We start from the raw sequence: 26,806 nt of genomic DNA on the forward strand, positions 1-26,806 counted from the left end.
CCAACAGGAGGAGATCAACAGGAGGAGATCAACAGGAGGAGATCAACAGGAGGAGAGGAGATCAACAGGAGGAGAGGAGACACCAACAGGAGGAGATCAACAGGAGGAGATCAACAGGAGGAGAGGAGGAGATCAACAGGAGGAGAGGAGGAGATCAACAGGAGGAGAGGAGGAGATCCCAACAGGAGGAGATCAACAGGAGGAGACACCAACAGGAGGAGATCAACAGGAGGAGACACCAACAGGAGATCAACAGGAGGAGACACCAACAGGAGGAGATCAACAGGAGGAGAGGAGGAGACACCAACAGGAGGAGAGGAGGAGACACCAACAGGAGGAGATCAACAGGAAGAGAGGAGACACCAACAGGAGGAGATCAACAGGAGGAGAGGAGGAGACAACAACAGGAGGAGACACCAACAGGAGGAGAGGAGGAGACACCAACAGGAGGAGACACCAACAGGAGGAGAGGAGGAGACACCAACAGGAGGAGAGGAGGAGACACCAACAGGAGGAGAGGAGGAGACACCAACAGGAGGAGAGGAGGAGACACCAACAGGAGGAGAGGAGACACCAACAGGAGGAGATCAACAGGAAGAGAGGAGACACCAACAGGAGGAGATCAACAGGAGGAAACACCAACAGGAGGAGACACCAACAGGAGGAGAGGAGGAGACACCAACAGGAGGAGAGGAGGAGACACCAACAGGAGGAGAGGAGGAGACACCAACAGGAGGAGAGGAGGAGACACCAACAGGAGGAGAGGAGGAGACACCAACAGGAGGAGAGGAGGAGACACCAACAGGAGGAGATCAACAGGAGAAGAGGAGGAGACACCAACAGGAGGAGAGGAGACACCAACAGGAGGAGATCAACAGGAGGAGAGGAGACACCAACAGGAGGAGATCAACAGGAGGAGACACCAACAGGAGGAGATGAGGAGACACCAACAGGAGGAGATGAGGAGACACCAACAGGAGGAGAGGAGGAGACACCAACAGGAGGAGAGGAGGAGACACCAACAGGAGGAGAGGAGACACCAACAGGAGGAGATCAACAGGAAGAGAGGAGACACCAACAGGAGGAGAGGAGGAGACACCAACAGGAGGAGAGGAGGAGACACCAACAGGAGGAGATCAACAGGAGAAGAGGAGGAGACACCAACAGGAGGAGAGGAGACACCAACAGGAGGAGAGGAGACACCAACAGGAGGAGATCAACAGGAGGAGAGGAGACACCAACAGGAGGAGATCAACAGGAGGAGAGGAGACACCAACAGGAGGAGATCAACAGGAGGAGAGGAGGAGACACCAACAGGAGGAGATCAACAGGAGGAGAGGAGGAGACACCAACAGGAGGAGATCAACAGGAGGAGATGAGGAGACACCAACAGGAGGAGATGAGGAGACACCAACAGGAGGAGATGAGGAGACACCAACAGGAGGAGATGAGGAGACACCAACAGGAGGAGAGGAGGAGACACCAACAGGAGGAGAGGAGGAGACACCAACAGGAGGAGAGGAGGAGACACCAACAGGAGGAGAGGAGGAGACACCAACAGGAGGAGAGGAGGAGACACCAACAGGAGGAGAGGAGGAGACACCAACAGGAGGAGAGGAGGAGACACCAACAGGAGGAGATCAACAGGAGAAGAGGAGGAGACACCAACAGGAGGAGAGGAGACACCAACAGGAGGAGAGGAGACACCAACAGGAGGAGATCAACAGGAGGAGAGGAGGAGACACCAACAGGAGGAGATCAACAGGAGGAGAGGAGGAGACACCAACAGGAGGAGATCAACAGGAGGAGAGGAGGAGACACCAACAGGAGGAGAGGAGACACCAACAGGAGGAGATCAACAGGAGGAGAGGAGGAGACACCAACAGGAGGAGATCAACAGGAGGAGACACCAACAGGAGGAGATCAACAGGAGGAGAGGAGGAGACACCAACAGGAGGAGAGGAGGAGACACCAACAGGAGGAGATCAACAGGAAGAGAGGAGACACCAACAGGAGGAGATCAACAGGAAGAGAGGAGACACCAACAGGAGGAGATCAACAGGAAGAGAGGAGACATCAACAACACCATCATGTTCAAAGCCCTACAGGACATCCTATTGACCAAAGACACACTGTTCTGGGGACCAGGGGTGTGACAGGGTAAAGCTGGGTGGTCAGTAACCCCCCTAATAAAGATATGTTCTGGGGACCAGGGGTGTGACTGGGTAAAGCTGGGTGGTCAGTAACCCCCCTAATAAAGATATGTTCTGGGGACCAGGGGTGTGACTGGGTAAAGCTGGGTGGTCAGTAACCCCCCTAATAAAGATATGTTCTGGGGACCAGGGGTGTGACAGGGTAAAGCTGGGTGGTCAGTAACCCCCCTAATAAAGATATGTTCTGGGGACCAGGGGTGTGACTGGGTAACGCTGGGTGGTCAGTAACCCCCCTAATAAAGATATGTTCTGGGGACCAGGGGTGTGACTGGGTAAAGCTGGGTGGTCAGTAACCCTAATAAAGCCATAGGTAGGGGTAGAGATGGAGTAATCACCTGCATCTTGTGGTATGCTCCCAGGGTTCCAGAGACTCTGGGACATCTGAAGGCTGTGTAGGTGGCCCGGTACACATCCCCACTGCTGTCCACCCCCTTTACATAAGGAGGGGCGAAGGAAGACAGGTACCACCTCACCTGCTCTCCTCTGTTCTCCACCTCCACAGAGGACTCTGACGAAGGAAGAGACGGCTTTACATCAAAACACTGGAAACAGGAACATTCTTCAAGAACATACACAGCATTTTGGTATTATCTAGAGGGGAAATAGGGCTATTGGCAACAGCAAACTCCAGAGATTATAGATATGTCCCAACGCTGAGTCAAAGATTATAGATATGTCCCAATGCTGAGATTACAGATGTGTCCCAATGCTGAGATTACAGATGTGTCCCAATGCTGAGATTACAGATGTGTCCCAATGCTGAGATTACAGATGTGTCCCAATGCTGAGATTACAGATGTGTCCCAATGCTGAGATTACAGATGTGTCCCAATGCTGAGATTACAGATGTGTCCCAATGCTGAGATTACAGATGTGTCCCAATGCTGAGATTACAGATGTGTCCCAATGCTGAGATTATAGATGTGTCCCAATGCTGAGATCATAGATGTGTCCCAATGCTGAGATTATAGATATGTCCCAATGCTGAGATTATAGATGTGTTCCAACACTGAGTCAGAGATTATAGATATGTCCCAATGCTGAGATTATAGATGTGTCCCAATGCTGAGATTATAGATGTGTCCCAATGCTGAGATTATAGATGTGTCCCAATGCTGAGATTATAGATGTGTCCCAATGCTGAGATTACAGATGTGTCCCAATGCTGAGATTATAGATGTGTCCCAATGCTGAGATTATAGATATGTCCCAATGCTGAGATTATAGATGTGTTCCAACACTGAGTCAGAGATTATAGATATGTCCCAATGCTGAGATTATAGATGTGTCCCAATGCTGAGATTATAGATGTGTCCCAATGCTGAGATTATAGATGTGTCCCAATGCTGAGATTATAGATGTGTCCCAATGCTGAGATTATAGATGTGTCCCAATGCTGAGATTACAGATGTGTCCCAATGCTGAGATTATAGATGTGTCCCAATGCTGAGATCATAGATGTGTCCCAATGCTGAGATTATAGATGTGTTCCAACACTGAGTCAGAGATTATAGATATGTCCCAATGCTGAGATTATAGATATGTCCCAATGCTGAGATTATAGATGTGTTCCAACACTGAGTCAGAGATTATAGATATGTCCCAATGCTGAGATTATAGATGTGTCCCAATGCTGAGATTATAGATGTGTTCCAACACTGAGTCAGAGATTATAGATATGTCCCAATGCTGAGATTATAGATATGTCCCAATGCTGAGATTATAGATGTGTTCCAACACTGAGTCAGAGATTATAGATATGTCCCAATGCTGAGATTATAGATGTGTCCCAATGCTGAGATTATAGATGTGTCCCAATGCTGAGATTATAGATGTGTCCCAATGCTGAGATTATAGATGTGTCCCAATGCTGAGATTACAGATGTGTCCCAATGCTGAGATTATAGATGTGTCCCAATGCTGAGATTATAGATATGTCCCAATGCTGAGTCAGAGATTATAGATATGTCCCAATGCTGAGATTATAGATATGTCCCAATGCTGAGATTATAGATATGTCCCAACGCTGAGTCAGAGATTATAGATATGTCCCAATGCTGAGTAACACTGGGAGTCAGAGATTATAGATATGTCCCAATGCTGAGATTATAGATGTGTCCCAATGCTGAGATTATAGATGTGTCCCAATGCTGAGATTATAGATATGTCCCAACGCTGAGTCAGAGATTATAGATATGTCCCAACGCTGAGTCAGAGATCATAGATATGTCCCAAAGCTGAGTCAGAGATTATAGATATGTCCCAATGCTGAGTAACGCTGGGAGTCAGATATTATAGATATGTCCCAATGCTGAGATTATAGATATGTCCCAATGCTGAGATGACAGATGTGTCCCAACGCTGAGATTACAGATGTGTCCCAACGCTGAGATTACAGATGTGTCCCAACGCTGGGAGTCAGATATTATAGATATGTCCCAATGCTGAGATGACAGATATGTCCCAATGCTGAGATTACAGATGTGTCCCAACGCTGGGAGTCACAGTGTCTCCTACCTGAGGTTTCTCCTGAGGGCGTGGCAGGAAACACGATGGTACGGTTACTGATCTCTACCGTGGCTGGAGCTGTCCTGGTCAGGGGGGGTTGGCCTGCAGGGGGCAGCATGGCGGTGGGCATGGGGCTAGCAGTCTGAGGAGAAAGGGGGGCTAGGCTCCGGTCTGCTGGGGCCGTTGATACATCCAGAGCCAGGTCCTGACGGATCTGGACCTTGATGAACTGGACAGCAGGAGGAGAGAAAATAACATCATTAAGGGGGGCCACCACATCAAGACATTGGGGGGGGGGGCACCACATCAAGACAATGAGGGGGGGGGGCACCACATCAAGACATTGAGGGGGGGGCACCACATCAAGACATTGAGGGGGGGGCACCACATCAAGACATTGAGGGGGGGGCACCACATCAAGACATTGGGGGGGGAGCACCACATCAAGACATTGAGGGGGAGCACCACATCAAGACATTGAGGGGGGCACCACATCAAGACATTGAGGGGGGCACCACATCAAGACATTGAGGGGGGGCACCACATCAAGACATTGAGGGGAGCACCTCATCAAGGCAATGGGGAGCACCACATCAAGACATTGGGGGGGCACCACATCAAGACATTGAGGGGAGGGGGCACCACATCAAGACATTGAGGGGAGGGGGCACCACATCAAGACATTGAGGGGAGGGGCACCACATCAAGACATTGAGGGGAGGGGGCACCACATCAAGACATTGGGGGAGGGGGCACCACATCAAGACATTGGGGGAGGGGGCACCACATCAAGACATTGGGGAGGGGGCACCACATCAAGACATTGGGGGAGGGGCACCACATCAAGACATTGGGGGAGGGGGCACCACATCAAGACATTGAGGGGAGGCACCACATCAAGACATTGAGGGGGAGGCACCACATCAAGACATTGAGGGGGGGGCACCACATCAAGACATTGAGGGGGGCACCACATCAAGACATTGGGGGAGGGGGCACCACATCAAGACATTGAGGGGGAGGCACCACATCAAGACATTGAGGGGGGCACCACATCAAGACATTGAGGGGGGGCACCACATCAAGACATTGAGGGGGGGGGGCACCACATCAAGACATTGAGGGGGGGGCACCACATCAAGACATTGAGGGGGGCACCACATCAAGACATTGAGGGGGGGGGCACCACATCAAGACATTGAGGGGGGGGGCACCACATCAAGACATTGAGGGGCCCACATCATCATCACTACCTTCTGTTGATTGTCACACTGGACATATATTTGGCCACTCCATGGAAACATGGATGTCCTGGTTGCTAGGGACGGATTAGGACTGATGAGGATCTGGAGGTGGCACCTGGGAACAAAAAACTACGGTGAAACACGCCGAGTACTACAGTCACCTGGTGAAACAGTCACCTGGTAATATAGTCACCTGGTGAAACACCCCTAGTAATATAGTCACCTGGTAAAACACCCCTAGTACTACAGTCACCTGGTGAAACACGCCTAGTACTACAGTCACCTGGTGAAACACGCCTAGTACTACAGTCACCTGGTGAAACACGCCTAGTACTACAGTCACCTGGTGAAACACGCCTAGTACTACAGTCACCTGGTAAAACACCTTTAGTAATATAGTCACCTGGTAATACAGTCACCTGGTAAAACACCCCATGTAATATAGTCACCTGGTAATACAGTCACCTGGTAAAACACCCCTAGTACTACAGTCACCTGGTGAGGTGAAACACCCCTAGTACTAGTCACCTGGTGAAACATCCCTAGTACTACAGTCACCTGGTGAAACACCCCTAGTAATACAGTCACCTGGTAAAACACCCCTAGTACTACAGTCACCTGGTGAGGTGAAACACCCCTAGTACTACAGTCACCTGGTGAGGTGAAACACCCCTAGTACTACAGTCACCTGGTAAAAAAACCTAGTACTACAGTCACCTGGTAATACAGTCACCTGGTAAAACACCCCTAGTACTACAGTCACCTGGTAAAACACCCCTAGTACTACAGTCACCTGGTAATACAGTCAGCTGGTAAAACACCCCTAGTACTACAGTCACCTGGTAATACAGTCAGCTGGTAAAACACCCCTAGTACTACAGTCACCTGGTAAAACAACCCTAGTAATACAGTCACCTGGTAAAACACCCCTAGTAATATAGTCACCTAGTAATACAGTCACCTGGTAAAACACCCCTAGTACTATAGTCATATGGTAATACAGTCACCTGGTAAAACACCCCTAGTAATACAGTCACCTGGTAATACAGTCACCTGGTAAAACACCCCTAGTAATACAGTCACCTGGTAATACAGTCACCTGGTAATACAGTCACCTGGTAATACACCCCTAGTAATAATCACCTGGTAAAACACCCCTAGTAATATAGTCACCTGGTAATAAAGTCACCTGGTAAAACACCCATAGTAATACAGTCACCTGGTAATATAGTCACCTGGTAAAACACCCCTAGTAATATAGCCACCTGGTAATATACCCACCTGGTAAAACACCCCTAGTAATATAGTCACCTGGTAATACAGTCACCTGGTAATACAGTCAGCTGGTAAAACACCCCTAGTACTACAGTCACCTGGTAATACAGTCAGCTGGTAAAACACCCCTAGTACTACAGTCACCTGGTAAAACACCCCTAGTAATATAGTCACCTAGTAATACAGTCACCTGGTAAAACACCCCTAGTACTATAGTCATATGGTAATACAGTCACCTGGTAAAACACCCCTAGTAATACAGTCACCTGGTAATACAGTCACCTGGTAAAACACCCCTAGTAATACAGTCACCTGGTAATACAGTCACCTGGTAATACAGTCACCTGGTAATACAGTCACCTGGTAAAACACCCCTAGTAATAATCACCTGGTAAAACACCCCTAGTAATATAGTCACCTGGTAATAAAGTCACCTGGTAATAAAGTCACCTGGTAAAACACCCATAGTAATACAGTCACCTGGTAATATAGTCACCTGGTAAAACACCCCTAGTAATATAGCCACCTGGTAATATACCCACCTGGTAAAACACCCCATGTAATATAGTCACCTGGTAATAAAGTCACCTGGTAATACAGTCAGCTGGTAAAACACCCCTAGTACTACAGTCACCTGGTAATACAGTCAGCTGGTAAAACACCCCTAGTACTACAGTCACCTGGTAAAACACCCCTAGTAATATAGTCACCTAGTAATACAGTCACCTGGTAAAACACCCCTAGTACTATAGTCATATGGTAATACAGTCACCTGGTAAAACACCCCTAGTAATACAGTCACCTGGTAATACAGTCACCTGGTAAAACACCCCTAGTAATATAGTCACCTGGTAATAAAGTCACCTGGTAAAACACCCATAGTAATACAGTCACCTGGTAATATAGTCACCTGGTAAAACACCCCTAGTAATATAGTCACCTGGTAATAAAGTCACCTGGTAAAACACCCATAGTAATACAGTCACCTGGTAAAACACCCCTAGTAATATAGCCACCTGGTAATATACCCACCTGGTAAAACACCCCTAGTAATATAGTCACCTGGTAATAAAGTCACCTGGTAATAAAGTCACCTGGTAAAACACCCCTAGTAATATAACCACCTGGTAAAACACCCCTAGTAATATAACCACCTGGTAAAACACCCCTAGTAATATAGTCACCTGGTAATACAGCCACCTGGTAAAACACCCCATGTTATACAGTCACCTGGTAAAACACCCCTAGTACTATAGTCACCTGGTAAAACACCCCTAGTAATATAGTCACCTGGTAAAACACCCCTAGTAATACAGTCACCTGGTAAAACACCCTAGTAATACAGTACTACAGTCACCTGGTAAAACACCCCTAGTACTACAGTCACCTGGTAAAACAACCCTAGTAATACAGTCACCTGGTAAAACACCCTAGTAATACAGTCACCTGGTAAAACACCCCTAGTAATACAGTCACCTGGTAAAACACCCCTAGTAATACAGTCACCTGGTAAAACACCCCTAGTAATATAGTCACCTGGTAAAACACCCCTAGTAATATAGTCACCTGGTAAAACACCCCTAGTAATATAGTCACCTGGTAATATAGTCACCTGGTAAAACACCCCTAGTAATATAGTCACCTGGTAAAACACCCCTAGTAATACAGTCACCTGGTAATACAGTCACCTGGTAATACAGTCACCTGGTAATACAGTCACCTGGTAAAACACCCCTAGTAATAATCACCTGGTAAAACACCCCTAGTAATATAGTCACCTGGTAATAAAGTCACCTGGTAATAAAGTCACCTGGTAAAACACCCATAGTAATACAGTCACCTGGTAATATAGTCACCTGGTAAAACACCCCTAGTAATATAGCCACCTGGTAATATACCCACCTGGTAAAACACCCCATGTAATATAGTCACCTGGTAATAAAGTCACCTGGTAATACAGTCAGCTGGTAAAACACCCCTAGTACTACAGTCACCTGGTAATACAGTCAGCTGGTAAAACACCCCTAGTACTACAGTCACCTGGTAAAACACCCCTAGTAATATAGTCACCTAGTAATACAGTCACCTGGTAAAACACCCCTAGTACTATAGTCATATGGTAATACAGTCACCTGGTAAAACACCCCTAGTAATACAGTCACCTGGTAATACAGTCACCTGGTAAAACACCCCTAGTAATATAGTCACCTGGTAATAAAGTCACCTGGTAATAAAGTCACCTGGTAAAACACCCATAGTAATACAGTCACCTGGTAATATAGTCACCTGGTAAAACACCCCTAGTAATATAGTCACCTGGTAATAAAGTCACCTGGTAAAACACCCCTAGTAATATAGCCACCTGGTAATATACCCACCTGGTAAAACACCCCTAGTAATATAGTCACCTGGTAATAAAGTCACCTGGTAATAAAGTCACCTGGTAAAACACCCCTAGTAATATAACCACCTGGTAAAACACCCCTAGTAATATAACCACCTGGTAAAACACCCCTAGTAATATAGTCACCTGGTAATACAGCCACCTGGTAAAACACCCCATGTTATACAGTCACCTGGTAAAACACCCCTAGTACTATAGTCACCTGGTAAAACACCCCTAGTAATATAGTCACCTGGTAAAACACCCCTAGTAATACAGTCACCTGGTAAAACACCCCTAGTACTACAGTCACCTGGTAAAACACCCCTAGTACTACAGTCACCTGGTAAAACAACCCTAGTAATACAGTCACCTGGTAAAACACCCCTAGTAATACAGTCACCTGGTAAAACACCCCTAGTAATACAGTCACCTGGTAAAACACCCCTAGTAATACAGTCACCTGGTAAAACACCCCTAGTAATATAGTCACCTGGTAAAACACCCCTAGTAATATAGTCACCTGGTAAAACACCCCTAGTAATATAGTCACCTGGTAATATAGTCACCTGGTAAAACACCCCTAGTAATATAGTCACCTGGTAAAACACCCCTAGTAATATAGTCACCTGGTAATATAGTCACCTGGTAAAACACCCCTAGTAATATAGTCACCTGGTAATATAGTCACCTGGTAAAACACCCCTAGTAATATAGTCACCTGTAATATAGTCACCTGGTAAAACACCCCTAGTACTATAGTCACCAGGTAAAACACCCCTAGTAATATAGTCACCTGGTAAAACACCCCTAGTAATACAGTCACCTGGTAAAACACCCCTAGTACTACAGTCACCTGGTGAAACACCCCTAGTACTACAGTCACCTGGTAAAACACCCCTAGTACTACAGTCACCTGGTGAAACACCCCTAGTAATATAGTCACCTGGTAAAACACCCCTAGTAATACAGTCACCTGGTAAAACACCCCTAGTAATATAGTCACCTGGTGAAACACCCCTAGTAATACAGTCACCTGGTAAAACACCCCTAGTACTACAGTCACCTGGTAAAACACCCCTAGTAATATAGTCACCTGGTAAAACACCCCTAGTACTACAGTCACCTGGTAAAACACCCCTAGTAATATGGTCACCTGGTAAAACACCCCTAGTACTACAGTCACCTGGTAAAACTAACTAACTATGGTGAAAGAAGGCCATGTCAAAGCTGTGTGTGTGTGGTGTGGTGTGGTGTGTGTACATACAGTGGTTCTATAACTCCATGTTGAGGGGTAACAGTGAGACAGTGGGCTGGCCAGGACAACTCAAAGCTGTGTGTGTGTGTGTACATACTGTGGTTCTATAACTCCATGTTGAGGGGTAACAGTGAGACAGTGGGCTGGCCAGGACAACTCAAAGCTGTGTGTGTGTGTGTGTGTGTGTGTGTGTGTGTGTGTGTGTGTGTGTGTGTGTGTGTGTGTGTGTGTGTGTGTGTGTGTGTGTGTGTGTACATACTGTGGTTCTATGACTCCATGTTGAGGGGTAACAGTGAGACAGTGGGCTGGCCAGGACAACTCAAAGCTCAGCTCTCTGGATGATGAGTGGTTCTGGATCAGGACATGTCTGGTGTTGGAGGCTCCGTCTGGACAACACACATTATAAACCAAAGGAAAGGGTTTAATTATATTCTATTAAAAAACTACAACAAAAAAAACAGTTTTATGAACAGAAAATGTTCTGTCCTGAGAGACCTTGCTCAGGCTGCAAAGAGCACAGTTAGTCTCAAACAGTGACATGATAATACTCACTGATAGTGGGAGAGGTGAGGACCAGCTGTTCAGGCTGGAGGCTCCAGGAGTCCCTGTGGTCCCCTGGTTCTGTCCCCGTCCCAGAGGCCTCTGTCCTGGGTAACGCGGGGCCTTGAGGACCCTTCACAGGCAGTACATCCAGAGACACGTTGCTGATGTGACGGTCTGAGTTCCCAAAACCACTACAACATGATAAGACAATGTTATATAACCATTAACACCATAATGTTAGTATAACACCCCTACTACAACATTATATAACCATTAATACCCTAATATGTTATATAACCATTAACACCCCTACTACAACATTATATAACCATTAACACCACCACTACAACATTATATAACCATTAACACCACCACTACAACATTACATAACCATTAACACCACTAATACACCATTACATAACCATTAACACCACCAATACAACATTATATAACCATTAACACCACTACTACAACATTATATAACCATTAACACCACTAATACACCATTATATAACCATTAACACCACTACTACAACATTATATAACCATTAACACCACCACTACAACATTACATAACCATTAACACCACTAATACACCATTACATAACCATTAACACCACCAATACAACATTATATAACCATTAACACCACTACTACAACATTATATAACCATTAACACCACTAATACACCATTATATAACCATTAACACCACTACTACATCATTATATAACCATTAACACCACCAATACAACGTTATATAACCATTAACACCACCACTACAACATTATATAACCATTAACACCACCACTACAACATTATATAACCATTAACACCACCACTACAACATTATATAACCATTAACACCACTACTACAACATTATATAACCATTAACACCACTACTACAACATTATATAACCATTAACACCACCAATACAACATTATATAACCATTAACACCCCTAATACAACAGTATATAACCATTAACACCACTACTACAACATTATATAACCATTAACACCACTAATACAACATTATATAACCATTAACACCACTACTACAACATTATATAACCATTAACACCACCAATACAACATTATATAACCATTAACACCCCTAATACAACATTATATAACCATTAACACCACTACTACAACATTATATAACCATTAACACCACTAATACAACATTATATAACCATTAACACCACTAATAAATTATATAACCATTAACACCACCACTACAACATTATATAACCATTAACACCACCAATACAACATTATATAACCATTAACACCCCTACTACAACATTATATAACCATTAACACCACTACTACAACATTATATAACCATTAACACCACCACTACAACATTATATAACCATTAACACCACTACTACAACATTATATAACCATTAACACCACCACTACAACATTATATAACCATTAACACCACTAATACACCATTATATAACCATTAACACCCCTACTACAACATTATATAACCATTAACACCCCTACTACAACATTATATAACCATTAACACCACCACTACAACATTATATAACCATTAACACCACTAATACAACATTATATAACCATTAACACCACTAATAAATTATATAACCATTAACACCCCTACTACAACATTATAACCATTAATACCACTACTACAACATTATATAACCATTAACACCCCTACACCATTATATAAACATTAACACCACTACTACAACATTATATAACCATTAACACCACCAATACAACATTACACCATTAACAGCCTGTATGTTCTCAGCAGAGAGAAACACTCTAGAAACCAAATGAGGTGTGAGATGAAAACATTCGTATGATTACGTTCTTTCCTAAAGGTATGATATTCAGTCCCAGTACCTGTCAGCCTCCGAGCCTCTCCTGGTGACAGCTAGGGGGGCCTGGACATGGAGGTCAGTCCTTCCAGAGTCCAAGGTCTCTGTGCTGCCCAGCACTGACAACACCACCTTACTCAGGTTCCCATAGAACAATTGGGCCTGGTTGGGGCTCTGGGGCAGGTCGTAGGCTGGAGACAACAGCATGGGAAACCATGAGCTAAACATACTGAGTCAAGTCAACACATATTATATATAATATAAACACACACACACACACACACACACACACACACACACACACACACACACACACACACACACACACACACACACACACACACACACACACACACACACGTCAGAAGTGTACATACACCTTAGCCAAATACATTTAAACCCAGTTTTTCCATAATTCCTGACATTTAATCCTAGCAAAAAAATCCCTGTCTTAGGTCAGTTAGGATCACCACTATTTTAAGAATGTGAAATGTCAGAATAATAGTAGAGAGAATGATTTATTTCAGCTTTTATTTCTTTCACCACATTCCCAGTGGGTCAGAAGTTTACATACACTCAATTAGTATTTGGTAGCATTGCCTTTGAATTGTTTAACTTGGGTCAAACGTTTCAGGTAGCCTTCCACAAGCTTCCCACAATAAGTTGGGTGATTTTTGCCCATTCCTCCTGACAGAGCTGGTGTAACAGTCAGGTTTGTAGGTCTCCTTGCTCACACACGCTTTTTCAGTTCTGCCCAAAAATGTTCTATCCGATTGAGGTCATGGCTTTGTGATGGCCACTCCAATACCTTGACTTTGTTGTACTTAAGCCATTTTGCCACAACTTTGGAAGTGTGCTTGAGGTCATTGTCCATTTGGAAGACCCATTTGCAACCAAGCTTTAACTTCCTGCCTGACTGATGTCTTGAGCTGTTGTTTCAATAAATACACATTTTACTTCTCATGATGCCATCTATTTTGTAAAGTGCACCAGTCCCTCCTGCAGAAAAGCACCCCCACAACATGATGCTGCCACCCCCGTGCTTCACAGTTGGGATGGTGTTCTTCGGCTTGCTAGCCTCCCCCTTTTTCCAAAAACATATCGATGGTCATTATGGCCAAACAGTTCTATTTTTGTTTCATCAGACCAGAGGACATTTCTCCAAAACGTATGATCTTTGTCCCCATGTGCAGTTACAAACCGTAGTCTGGCTTTTTTATGGTGGTTTTGGAGCAGTGGCTTCTTCCTTGATGAGCGGCCTTTCAGGTTATGTTGATATAGGACTTGTTTTACTGTGGATATAGATACCTTTGTACCTGTTTCCTCCAGCATCTTCACAAGGTCCTTTGCTGTTGTTCTGAGATCGATTTGCACTTTTCGCACCAAAGTACGTTCATCTCTACTATTGTTTGTACAGATGATCGTGGTACCTTCAGGCTTTTGGAAATTGATCCCAAGGATGAACCAGACTTGTGTTGGTCCCCCAAAAAATTCTGGTCTTGGCTGATTTCTTCTGATTTTCCCATGATGTCAAGCAAAGAGGCACAGAGTTTGAAGGTAGGCCTTTAAATACAACCACAGATGCACCTCCAATTGACTCAAATGTTAATTAGCCTATCAGAAGCTTCTAAAGCCATGACATCATTTCCTGGAATTTTCCAAGCTGTTTAAAGGCACAGTAATCTTAGTGTATGTAAACGTCTGACCCACTGGAATTGTGATAAGTGAAATAATCTGTCTGTAAACAATTGTAGGGAAAATGACTTGTGTCCTGCACAAACTAGATGTCCTAACTGACTTGCCAAAACTATTGTTTGTTCACAATAAATTTGTGGAGTGGTTGAAAAATGAGTTAATGGCGCTAATTTAAGTATGTAAACTTCCGACTTCAACTGTGTGTGTGTGTGTGTGTGTGTGTGTGTGTGTGTGTGTGTGTGTGTGTGTGTGTGTGTGTGTGTGTGTGTGTGTGTGTGTGTGTGTGTGTGTGTGTGTGTGTGTGTGTGTGTGTGTGTGTGTGTGTGTGTGTGTGTGTATGTATATATATATAAACATTTCCATAACAAACAAGTTTTTGCAAATAATTATGAATAACAAGTTGTCCAGAGTAGGAAATCCTCCAACGAAGCTCCCAGCTCCTATTGCATCAAAGCAACATTATCCCACCTCTGTTCTAGAAAGACCCCTTACCCTCCAGGACTTGTTCCTCCCCCAGGAACCTCTCGTTGAAGTTGAGTCCTTTCAGCAGACTGTTCTCTGACAGAATCTTCCTGCCTGCATCAGGCTTCGACAGCAGCAACCTGGGGGACAGGAGATGGAGGTGAAATCAGTCTCCTTACAGTGTTGTAAATCAAACTAGAGGGCCTGGACAACAAAACAAAAACAGACAGTAGTGGACCAAACGGTTCTGTCTGACAGCCCGGATCAACCTCCTCAAAGCCTCTAATGCTATTGCTTCACAAGATGGCTGTTTAAAAGTCAGGTTAATGACAGCCCATGTAAGAAACAGAGGGACAGGTCCTCACCTCCTGAACTGTTGTCGTGAGACCTCGTCTCCACAGAAGAGACAGACTGTGGCCAGGACGGCATTAGCTGACTGACACAGAGTCTGCTCTCTCTGGGTCACCTTCATCAGAACCGTGATCACCTGGAGAAAGAACCGGTTCAAACCAACGATTAATGATAGAAACATCTCTCCAGTTAGGTAGTCCAGTTCACACCAACTATTAATGATAGAAACATCTCTCCATCTCTCCAGTCAGGTAGTCCAGTTCACACCAACTATTAATGATAGAAACATCTCTCCATCTCTCCAGTTAGGTAGTCCAGTTCACACCAACTATTAATGATAGAAACCTCTCCATCTCTCCAGTCAGGTAGTCCAGTTCACACCAACTATTAATGATAGAAACATCTCTCCATCTCTCCAGTCAGGTAGTCCAGATCACACCAACTATTAATGATAGAAACATCTCTCCATCTCTCCAGTCAGGTAGTCCAGTTCACACCAACTATTAATGATAGAAACATCTCTCCATCTCTCCAGTCAGGTAGTCCAGATCACACCAACTATTAATGATAGAAACATCTCCATCTCTCCAGTCAGGTAGTCCAGTTCACACCAACTATTAATGATAGAAACATCTCCATCTCTCCAGTCAGGTAGTCCAGTTCACACCAACTATTAATGATAGAAACATCTCTCCATCTCTCCAGTCAGGTAGTCCAGATCACACCAACTATTAATGATAGAAACATCTCTCCATCTCTCCTGTCAGGTAGTCCAGTTCACACCAACTATTAATGATAGAAACATCTCTCCTGTCAGGTAGTCCAGTTCACACCAACTATTAATGATAGAAACATGTCTCCATCTCTCCTGTCAGGTAGTCCACTTCACACCAACTATTAATGATAGAAACATCTCTCCAGTCAGGTAGTCCAGTTCACACCAACTATTAATGATAGAAACATCTCTCCATCTCTCCTGTCAGGTAGTCCACTTCACACCAACTATTAATGATAGAAACATCTCTCCTGTCAGGTAGTCCAGTTCACACCAACTATTAATGATAGAAACATCTCTCCATCTCTCCAGTCAGGTAGTCCAGTTCACACCAACTATTAATGATAGAAACATCTCTCCAGTCAGGTAGTCCAGTTCACACCAACTATTAATGATAGAAACATCTCTCCAGTCAGGTAGTCCAGTTCACACCAACTATTAATGATAGAAACATCTCTCCATCTCTCCAGTCAGGTAGTCCAGTTCACACCAACTATTAATGATAGAAACATCTCTCCAGTCAGGTAGTCCAGTTCACACCAACTATTAATGATAGAAACATCTCTCCAGTCAGGTAGTCCAGTTCACACCAACTATTAATGATAGAAACATCTCTCCAGTCAGGTAGTCCAGATCACACCAACTATTAATGATAGAAACATCTCTCCAGTCAGGTAGTCCAGTTCACACCAACTATTAATGATAGAAACATCTCTCCAGTCAGGTAGTCCAGTTCACACCAACTATTAATGATAGAAACATGGAAGGAAGTCCAGATCAAACCAGAACCTCCTTTCTGACCACAACAAGTCATGTGACCTACCTCCTGTGTCCTCTCCTTCAGGACGAACTGAGACGGAGAGAGGCTGATGTCCGAGGAGTCCATGACAGAGCGTGTGTGTAGGTCAGAGTAGAGAAGAGCCTTAATGAAGGCAGCCCTGCACCCAGTGTTTCTCACACAGACACACAGCTTGGAGACCTGGCCTGCTGCCACCCCCATTAGCATAGCCACGTAGCCATCTGAACGCTTCCTGTGGTCTTCCAGAATAATGTTACTGGTCCCTCCATAGCCTGATAGGGGGATCTGGGGGGGGCGAGAGAGAGACAGAGGGCTGTTTGTATATCTCTATTAATATGTGAGGCATATAGCCAGACTCACACAACCCATACGCCAGACTCACACAACCCATACGCCAGACTCACACAACCCACACGTCGCCACAGACTCACACAACCCACACGTCGCCACAGACTCACACAACCCACACGTCGCCACAGACTCACAACCCATACGTCGCCACAGACTCACAACCCATACGTCGCCACAGACTCACAACCCATACGTCGCCACAGACTCACAACCCACACGTCGCCACAGACTCACAACCCACACGTCGCCACAGACTCACAACCCACACGTCGCCACAGACTCACAACCCACACGTCGCCACAGACTCACAACCCACACGTCGCCACAGACTCACAACCCATACGTCGCCACAGACTCACAACCCATACGTCGCCACAGACTCACAACCCACACGTCATCACAGACTCATTGTGAAGTCTGAAAACATTAGACAAACTTTAAAAAGTGTAATGTCCCTTTAAGATCAGAAACCACCACTGAAAACCAGTCACTTCAATAAGTAGCTAGATCCTCGGAACCCGTAGATTTTCACGTTTCTGTTGTTGGCCTTGCACTACAAACCGGACTCACATAACCACGTCATCATCAAGCCTTTGATTCGTGGAATTAGGAGTGTAGTGCTAAGGCAACAACTACGGCCCAGGATGAAGAAACATTGGTCTATAGGATGGTTAGGGTAGAGTGGGCCAGACAGTAAACAAGGATGGTTAGGGTAGAGAGGGCCAGACAGTAAACCAGGATGGTTAGGGTAGAGAGGGCCTCACAGTAAACCAGGATAGTTAGGGTAGAGAGGGCCCAGGATGGTTAGGGTAGAGAGGGCCTCACAGTAAACCAGGATGGTTAGGGTAGAGAGGGCCTCACAGTGAACCAGGATGGTTAGGGTAGAGAGGGTTCACAGTAAACCAGGATGGTTAGGGTAGAGAGGGCCTCACAGTAAACCAGGATGGTTAGGGTAGAGAGGGCCTCACAGTAAACCAGGATAGTTAGGGTAGAGTGGGCCCAGGATGGTTAGGGTAGAGAGGGCCAGACAGTAAACCAGGATGGTTAGGGTAGAGAGGGCCAGACAGTAAACCAGGATGGTTAGGGTAGAGAGGGCCTCACAGTAAACCAGGATGGTTAGGGTAGAGAGGGCCCAGGATGGTTAGGGTAGAGAGGGCCAGACAGTAAACCAGGATGGTTAGGGTAGAGAGGGCCCAGGATAGTTAGGGTAGAGAGGGCCTCACAGTAAACCAGGATAGTTAGGGTAGAGAGGGCCCAGGATAGTTAGGGTAGAGAGGGCCCAGGATAGTTAGGGTAGAGAGGGCCCAGGATAGTTAGGGTAGAGAGGGCCCAGGATAGTTAGGGTAGAGAGGGCCAGACAGTAAACCAGGATGGTTAGGGTAGAGAGGGCCCAGGATGGTTAGGGTAGAGAGGGCCTCACAGTAAACCAGGATGGTTAGGGTAGAGAGGGCCTCACAGTAAACCAGGATGGTTAGGGTAGAGTGGGCCCAGGATGGTTAGGGTAGAGAGGGCCTCACAGTAAACCAGGATGGTTAGGGTAGAGAGGGCCTCACAGTAAACCAGGATGGTTAGGGTAGAGAGGGCCCAGGATGGTTAGGGTAGAGAGGGCCTCACAGTAAACCAGGATGGTTAGGGTAGAGAGGGCCTCACAGTAAACCAGGATGGTTAGGGTAGAGAGGGCCCAGGATGGTTAGGGTAGAGAGGGCCAGACAGTAAACCAGGATGGTTAGGGTAGAGAGGGCCTTACAGTAAACCAGGATGGTTAGGGTAGAGAGGGCCTCACAGTAAACCAGGATGGTTAGGGTAGAGAGGGCCCAGGATAGTTAGGGTAGAGAGGGCCTCACAGTAAACCAGGATAGTTAGGGTAGAGAGGGCCCAGGATAGTTAGGGTAGAGGGCCCAGGATAGTTAGGGTAGAGAGGGCCCAGGATAGTTAGGGTAGAGAGGGCCCAGGATAGTTAGGGTAGAGAGGGCCCAGGATAGTTAGGGTAGAGAGGGCCCAGGATAGTTAGGGTAGAGAGGGCCAGACAGTAAACCAGGATGGTTAGGGTAGAGAGGGCCCAGGATGGTTAGGGTAGAGAGGGCCTCACAGTAAACCAGGATGGTTAGGGTAGAGTGGGCCCAGGATGGTTAGGGTAGAGAGGGCCCAGGATGGTTAGGGTAGAGAGGGCCCAGGATGGTTAGGGTAGAGAGGGCCCAGGATGGTTAGGGTAGAGAGGGCCCAGGATGGTTAGGGTAGAGAGGGCCCAGGATGGTTAGGGTAGAGAGGGCCCAGGATGGTTAGGGTAGAGAGGGCCTCACAGTAAACCAGGATAGTTAGGGTAGAGAGGGTCAGACAGTAAACCAGGATAGTTAGGGTAGAGAGGGCCTCACAGTAAACCAGGATAGTTAGGGTAGAGAGGGTCAGACAGTAAACCAGGATAGTTAGGGTAGAGAGGGCCTCACAGTGAACTTGATGCCAGGCTGTGAGGGCCGTACTCCAGACTGTTTGATCTCCAGCTTGGACAGGGTGCAGGCCACCCGGGTTGGGGCAAACAGCAGGTGGACAACAACATCCTCCCTGGGCCGGATAGACAGCTCTCTGTGTCGGGTCAACCTCTCCTCCTGTCCAAAACTACTCTGGAGCTGGGAGAGAGATATTACATTAATAGAGGAGAGAGAGACACAGGAGACACACAGATGGAGACACACAGATGGAGAGAGAGAGACACACAGATGGAGAGAGAGAGAGACACCACAGGAGTCTCCAGGCAGAGCTGCTGTGATTGATATCTGAAGAGTAGTTAGAGAGGGTTAAGGAGCCGTCTGACACAGAGCTGTTGTGATTGGTATCTGAAGAGTAGCTGGAGAGGGTTAAGGAGCCGTCTGACACAGAGCTGCTGTGATTGATATCTGAAGAGTAGCTGGAGAGGGTTAAGGAGCCGTCTGACACAGAGCTGCTGTGATTGATATCTGAAGAGTAGTTAGAGAGGGTTAAGGAGCAGTCTGACACAGAGCTGTTGTGATTGGTATCTGAAGAGTAGCTGGAGAGGGTTAAGGAGCCGTCTGACACAGAGCTGTGGTGATTGGTATATGAAGAGTAGTTAGAGAGGGTTAAGGAGCCGTCTGACACAGAGCTGTTGTGATTGGTATCTGAAGAGTAGCTGGAGAGGGTTAAGGAGCCGTCTGACACAGAGCTGTGGTGATTGGTATCTGAAGAGTAGCTGGAGAGGGTTAAGGAGCAGTCTGACACAGAGCTGTTGTGATTGATATCTGAAGAGTAGCTGGAGAGGGTTAAGGAGCAGTCTGACACAGAGCTGTGGTGATTGGTATCTGAAGAGTAGCTGGAGAGGGTTAAGGAGCCGTCTGACACAGAGCTGCTGTGATTGGTATCTGAAGAGTAGCTGGAGAGGGTTAAGGAGCAGTCTGACACAGAGCTGCTGTGATTGGTATCTGAAGAGTAGCTGGAGAGGGATAAGGAGCCGTCTGACACAGAGCTGCTGTGATTGGTATCTGAAGAGTAGCTGGAGGCCACATGGAGCTGGACAAGTCAAGGAGGTTTGGTTCTTACCTGGAAACAGCTGTGGTCTTGTCCTCGGATCAGTAGACGCAGGTGATGTGTTGTGTTGGGGGAGTTATTACGAAGAACCAGCTTCTGTTGTCTGTACAGGTAGAAGACCACATTCAGAGCTCTAACACCACCACAACACCGTCAAAATATATTCAACCTTTATTTAATTAGGCAAGACAGTTAAGAACAAATCCTTATTTACAACGACGGCCAAACCCGAACAACGCTGGGCCAATTGTGCGCCGCCCTATGGGACTCCCAATCACAGCCGGGTATGATACAGCCTGGAATCGAACCAGGGACTGTAGTGACGCCTCTTGCAGTGAGATGCAGTGCCTTAGACCGCTGCGCCACTCGGGAGCAACTATGTATGGATGAATCATTATGCCTAACATGGAAGAGTAGCGTAAAATGTCCCTTACACAGCCCTGCCCAGCGTGACCCCTCCCCAGGCCACAAACTGCTTGTTGGAGAGGATGGGGGGCACCTCACTGTGGGGCAGCATGCCCAGGGCAGAGACAGGACCAGGGGCAGCAGGGTTCACCCCCTCCTCTGGTACCACCTGTCCCTTCAGAACCACCTCATACTGAGGACCAGACGGCAGCACCAGGATGGTCAGAACACTGGAGGGTCAAGCACAGAGAAACATCAGAACAGGAAGTATCATGGAAACACAAGGACACAGAACAACCACCCAGGGAGAAGGCTGCCGGGACAAGGATCTTAGAGCAACAGATAGATTACACAGATAGAGTTGTACTTCAGAGTTTAATCTGAGTAATGTCATGAGGACACAGAACAACCACACAGGGAGAAGGCTGCCGGGACAAGGATCCTAGAGCAACAGATAGATTACACACTGAAGTACAACTCTGAGTAATGTAGAAGGCTTTCTACAAGGCTAGATGTTCAGAACTGAGTAACATAGAAGGCTTTCTACAAGGCTAGATGTTCAGAACTGAGTAACATAGAAGGCTTTCTACAAGGCTAGATGTTCACAACACTGAGTAATGTAAAAGGCTTTCTACAAGGCTAAATGTTCACAACACTGAGTAATGTGGAAGGCTTTCTACAAGGCTAGATGTTCACAACACTGAGTAATGTAGAAGGCTTTCTACAAGGCTAAATGTTCACAACACTGAGTAATGTGGAAGGCTTTCCACAAGGCTAGATGTTCAGAACACTGAGTAATGTAGAAGGCTTTCTACAAGGCAAAATGTTCAGACCACTGAGTAACATAGAAGGCTTTCTACAAGGCTAGATGTTCACAACACTGAGTAATGTAGAATGCTTTCTACAAGGCTAGATGTTCACAACACTGAGTAATGTAGAATGCTTTCTACAAGGCTAGATGTTCACAACACTGAGTAATGTAGAATGCTTTTTACAAGGCTTGATGGTAAGAGCACTGAGTAACGTAGAAGGCTTTCTACAAGGCTAGATGTTCACAACACTGAGTACTGTAGAAGGCTTTCTACAAGGTTAGATGTTCAGAACACTGAGTAACGTGGAAGGCTTTCTACAAGGCTAGATGCTCACAACTCTGAAGTGTGTCAAAAATAAATAAATAAATAAATAAATAAAAGTACCTCTCTCGGTTCTTCCTGCCGCCCTGAGAGGTGAACGAGACCACAATGCCTTGCTCCTCCCCGGCACGCAGACACAGGTCAACAGGACTCACAGAGAAACAGCCATCACCACCGCTGTTCTGTAGACAAGCACCACCCAGGAGGTCATACCAACAGTCAGCACCACCCAGGAGGTCATACCAACAGTCAGCACCACCCAGGAGGTCATACCAACAGTCAGCACCACCCAGGAGGTCATACCAACAGTCAGCACCACCCAGGAGGTCATACCAACAGTCAGCACCACCCAGGAGGTCATACCAACAGTCAGCACCACCCAGGAGGTCACACCAACAGTCAGCACCACCCAGGAGGTCACACCAACAGTCAGCACCACCCAGGAGGTCATACCAACAGTCAGCACCACCCAGGAGGTCATACCAACAGTCAGCACCACCCAGGAGGTCATACCAACAGTCAGCACCACCCAGGAGGTCACACCAACAGTCAGCACCACCCAGGAGGTCATACCAACAGTCAGCACCACCCAGGAGGTCATACCAACAGTCAGCACCACCCAGGAGGTCATACCAACAGTCAGGCTTATCCAAACCACAACACATCCCCCAGGCTTATCCAAACCACAACACATCCCCCAGGCTTATCCAAACCACATCCCCCAGGCTTATCCAAACCACATCCCCCAGGCTTATCCAAACCACATCCCCCAGGCTTATCCAAACCACATCCCCCAGGCTTATCCAAACCACATCCCCCAGGCTTATCCAAACCACATCCCCCAGGCTTATCCAAACCACATCCCCCAGGCTTATCCAAACCACATCCCCCAGGCTTATCCAAACCACATCCCCAGGCTTATCCAAACCACAACACATCCCCAGACTTATCCAAACCACATCCCCCAGGCTTATCCAAACCACATCCCCCAGGCTTATCCAAACCACATCCCCCAGGCTTATCCAAACCACATCCCCCAGGCTTATCCAAACCACATCCCCCAGGCTTATCCAAACCACATCCCCCAGGCTTATCCAAACCACAACACATCCCCAGACTTATCCAAACCACAACACATCCCCAGACTTATCCAAACCACATCCCCCAGGCTTATCCAAACCACATCCCCCAGGCTTATCCAAACCACATCCCCCAGGCTTATCCAAACCACATCCCCCAGGCTTATCCAAACCACATCCCCCAGGCTTATCCAAACCACATCCCCCAGGCTTATCCAAACCACATCCCCCAGGCTTATCCAAACCACATCCCCCAGGCTTATCCAAACCACATCCCCCAGGCTTATCCAAACCACATCCCCCAGGCTTATCCAAACCACATCCCCCAGGCTTATCCAAACCACATCCCCCAGACTTATCCAAACCACATCCCCCAGGCTTATCCAAACCACAACACATCCCCCAGGCTTATCCAAACCACAACACATCCCCCAGGCTTATCCAAACCACATCCCCCAGGCTTATCCAAACCACAACACATCCCCCAGACTTATCCAAACCACAACACATCCCCCAGACTTATCCAAACCACATCCCCCAGGCTTATCCAAACCACATCCCCCAGGCTTATCCAAACCACATCCCCCAGGCTTATCCAAACCACAACACATCCCCCAGACTTATCCAAACCACATCCCCCAGGCTTATCCAAACCACAGATCAAACAGGGAAGTAAAAGGGACAGAATACCTTGAGTTTCAGCTGAACATCAATGTTGCCTGCGTTCTTCAGAGGCAGAGTCTGCGTGCTGATTGACCCAACACTGCCGAGAGGTTAACATTCTGCCCCCCAAAAAAAATGATATGAGGAAAGAATGACAGAAATATGAACATCACACAAAAGGTCAACCCGAACTCTGATACGGAATGTGTTAAGGCAATACAACACACTGGTTTCCCAGTTAAACCCTGAATATAAAGACTAGTCTCATGTCAGCAGTGCTGTGGGTCAGTTCCTACCTGCAGGTCTTTAGGGGCGTGTACTCTGGCTGTTCCAGACCTGGCTCTGAGAGGGACGCTCCTGATCACATGACTGGGGCCTGGACAGTCCACCTCGATGTCCACCCGCGCACTGTACTCATCCGCTGGACCTAGATCACCTGTATGACATCACTGTAGTCATCAGCTGGACCTAGACCACCTGTATGACATCACTGTAGTCATCAGCTGGACCTAGATCACCTGTATGACATCACTGTAGTCAACAGCTGGACCTAGATCACCTGTATGACATCACTGTAGTCATCAGCTGGACCTAGATCACCTGTATGACATCACTGTAGTCATCAGCTGGACCTAGATCACCTGTATGACATCACTGTAGTCATCAGCTGGACCTAGATCACCTGTATGACATCACTGTAGTCATCAGCTGGACCTAGATCACCTGTATGACATCACTGTAGTCATCAGCTGGACCTAGATCACCTGTATGACATCACTGTAGTCATCAGCTGGACCTAGATCACCTGTATGACATCACTGTAGTCATCAGCTGGACCTAGATCACCTGTATGACATCACTGTAGTCATCAGCTGGACCTAGACCACCTGTATGACATCACTGTAGTCATCAGCTGTGATTGGTGGCTGAATGGCATCTTCGTTTATTAATATTCATGGAGCCAGGACAGGGGGTCATACCTGAACAGGACTGGTACTTCTGTGGAGCGTGGAAGTGGACCCAAACCATGAAGCTCTCTGGATTCTGAAACACACACAACATTACCAAAACATCCCTCAAACAACTCGGCTATTGAAGTCACAAGTCACTGAGACTAGGTCCACTCCAGGGGTTTACTCACCTCTCCGTAGCTGGCGTGCATCACGTGGTTCATGACGGACGGAGCGGCCAGTGATGTCAGAGTTCCCGCCTGCAGCAGGCCCTCGGCTGTCATGGCAACGGGACTCTTGGAGAAGGTGAAGCAGCGCCAGGCCGTGGCGTTCTAGAAATACGACAACACAAAAGACGATAGCTATCAAAGAGGGCTTGTGCACTGCACTGCACAGCATCGTACTGCACTGCACAGCATCGCACTGCACAGCATCGCACTGCACAGCATCGCACTGTACTGCACAGCACTGTACTGCACAGCACTGTACTGCACAGCATCGTACTGCACAGTATCGTACTGCACAGCACAGTATCGTACTGCACAGCACAGCATCGTACTGCACAGCACAGCATCGTACTGCACAGCACAGCATCGTACTGCACAGCACAGCACCGTACTGCACAGCACAGCATCGTACTGCACAGCACAGCATCGTACTGCACAGCACAGCATCGTACTGCACAGCACAGCATCGTACTGCACAGCACAGCATCGTACTGCACAGCACAGCATCGTACTGCACTGTACTGCACAGCATCGTACTGCACTGTACTGCACAGCATCGTACTGCACTGTACTGCACAGCATCGTACTGCACTGTACTGCACAGCATCGTACTGCACTGTACTGCACAGCACCGTACTGCACAGCACAGCACCGTACTGCACAGCACAGCACCGTACTGCACAGCACAGCACCGTACTGCACAGCACAGCACCGTACTGCACAGCACCGTACTGCACAGCACCGTACTGCACAGCACCGTACTGCACAGCATCGTACTGCACAGCACCGTACTGCACAGCACCGTACTGCACAGCACCGTACTGCACAGCATCGTACTGCACAGCATCGTACTGCACAGCATCGTACTGCACAGCATCGTACAGCACAGCATCGTACAGCACAGCATCGTACTGCACAGCACCGTACTGCACAGCACAGTACTGCACAGCACAGTACTGCACAGCACCGTACTGCACAGCACAGCATCGTACTGCACAGCACAGCATCGTACTGCACAGCACAGCTGCACAGCACAGCATCGTACTGCACAGCACAGCATCGTACTGCACAGCACAGCATCGTACTGCA

At 47.0% G+C, this 26,806-nt stretch overlaps 1 protein-coding gene across 1 annotated transcript in view; it reads right to left on the bottom strand.

Moving 5' to 3' along the window:
• LOC124017985 (centrosomal protein of 192 kDa-like) overlaps positions 1-26,806 on the bottom strand; it is a gene marked incomplete at its 5' end in the record, with an annotated part of 64,313 nt that overhangs the window by 15,649 nt on the left and 21,858 nt on the right. Inside the window, 18 exons of the mRNA XM_046333234.1 lie at positions 2,549-2,721; positions 4,731-4,950; positions 5,975-6,080; positions 11,141-11,267; positions 11,434-11,615; positions 13,316-13,481; positions 15,478-15,587; positions 15,813-15,934; positions 17,397-17,657; positions 20,168-20,347; positions 21,273-21,363; positions 21,695-21,895; positions 22,862-22,980; positions 24,568-24,621; positions 24,657-24,659; positions 24,837-24,976; positions 25,521-25,584; positions 25,682-25,822. Of these exons, the coding sequence (XP_046189190.1) occupies positions 2,549-2,721; positions 4,731-4,950; positions 5,975-6,080; positions 11,141-11,267; positions 11,434-11,615; positions 13,316-13,481; positions 15,478-15,587; positions 15,813-15,934; positions 17,397-17,657; positions 20,168-20,347; positions 21,273-21,363; positions 21,695-21,895; positions 22,862-22,980; positions 24,568-24,621; positions 24,657-24,659; positions 24,837-24,976; positions 25,521-25,584; positions 25,682-25,822 (2,460 nt within the window). The remainder of the gene's footprint in view (positions 1-2,548; positions 2,722-4,730; positions 4,951-5,974; positions 6,081-11,140; positions 11,268-11,433; positions 11,616-13,315; positions 13,482-15,477; positions 15,588-15,812; positions 15,935-17,396; positions 17,658-20,167; positions 20,348-21,272; positions 21,364-21,694; positions 21,896-22,861; positions 22,981-24,567; positions 24,622-24,656; positions 24,660-24,836; positions 24,977-25,520; positions 25,585-25,681; positions 25,823-26,806) is intronic.

The sequence above is a fragment of the Oncorhynchus gorbuscha genome, unplaced genomic scaffold (assembly GCF_021184085.1).
Source record: "Oncorhynchus gorbuscha isolate QuinsamMale2020 ecotype Even-year unplaced genomic scaffold, OgorEven_v1.0 Un_scaffold_360, whole genome shotgun sequence".
NCBI lineage: Eukaryota > Metazoa > Chordata > Actinopteri > Salmoniformes > Salmonidae > Oncorhynchus > Oncorhynchus gorbuscha.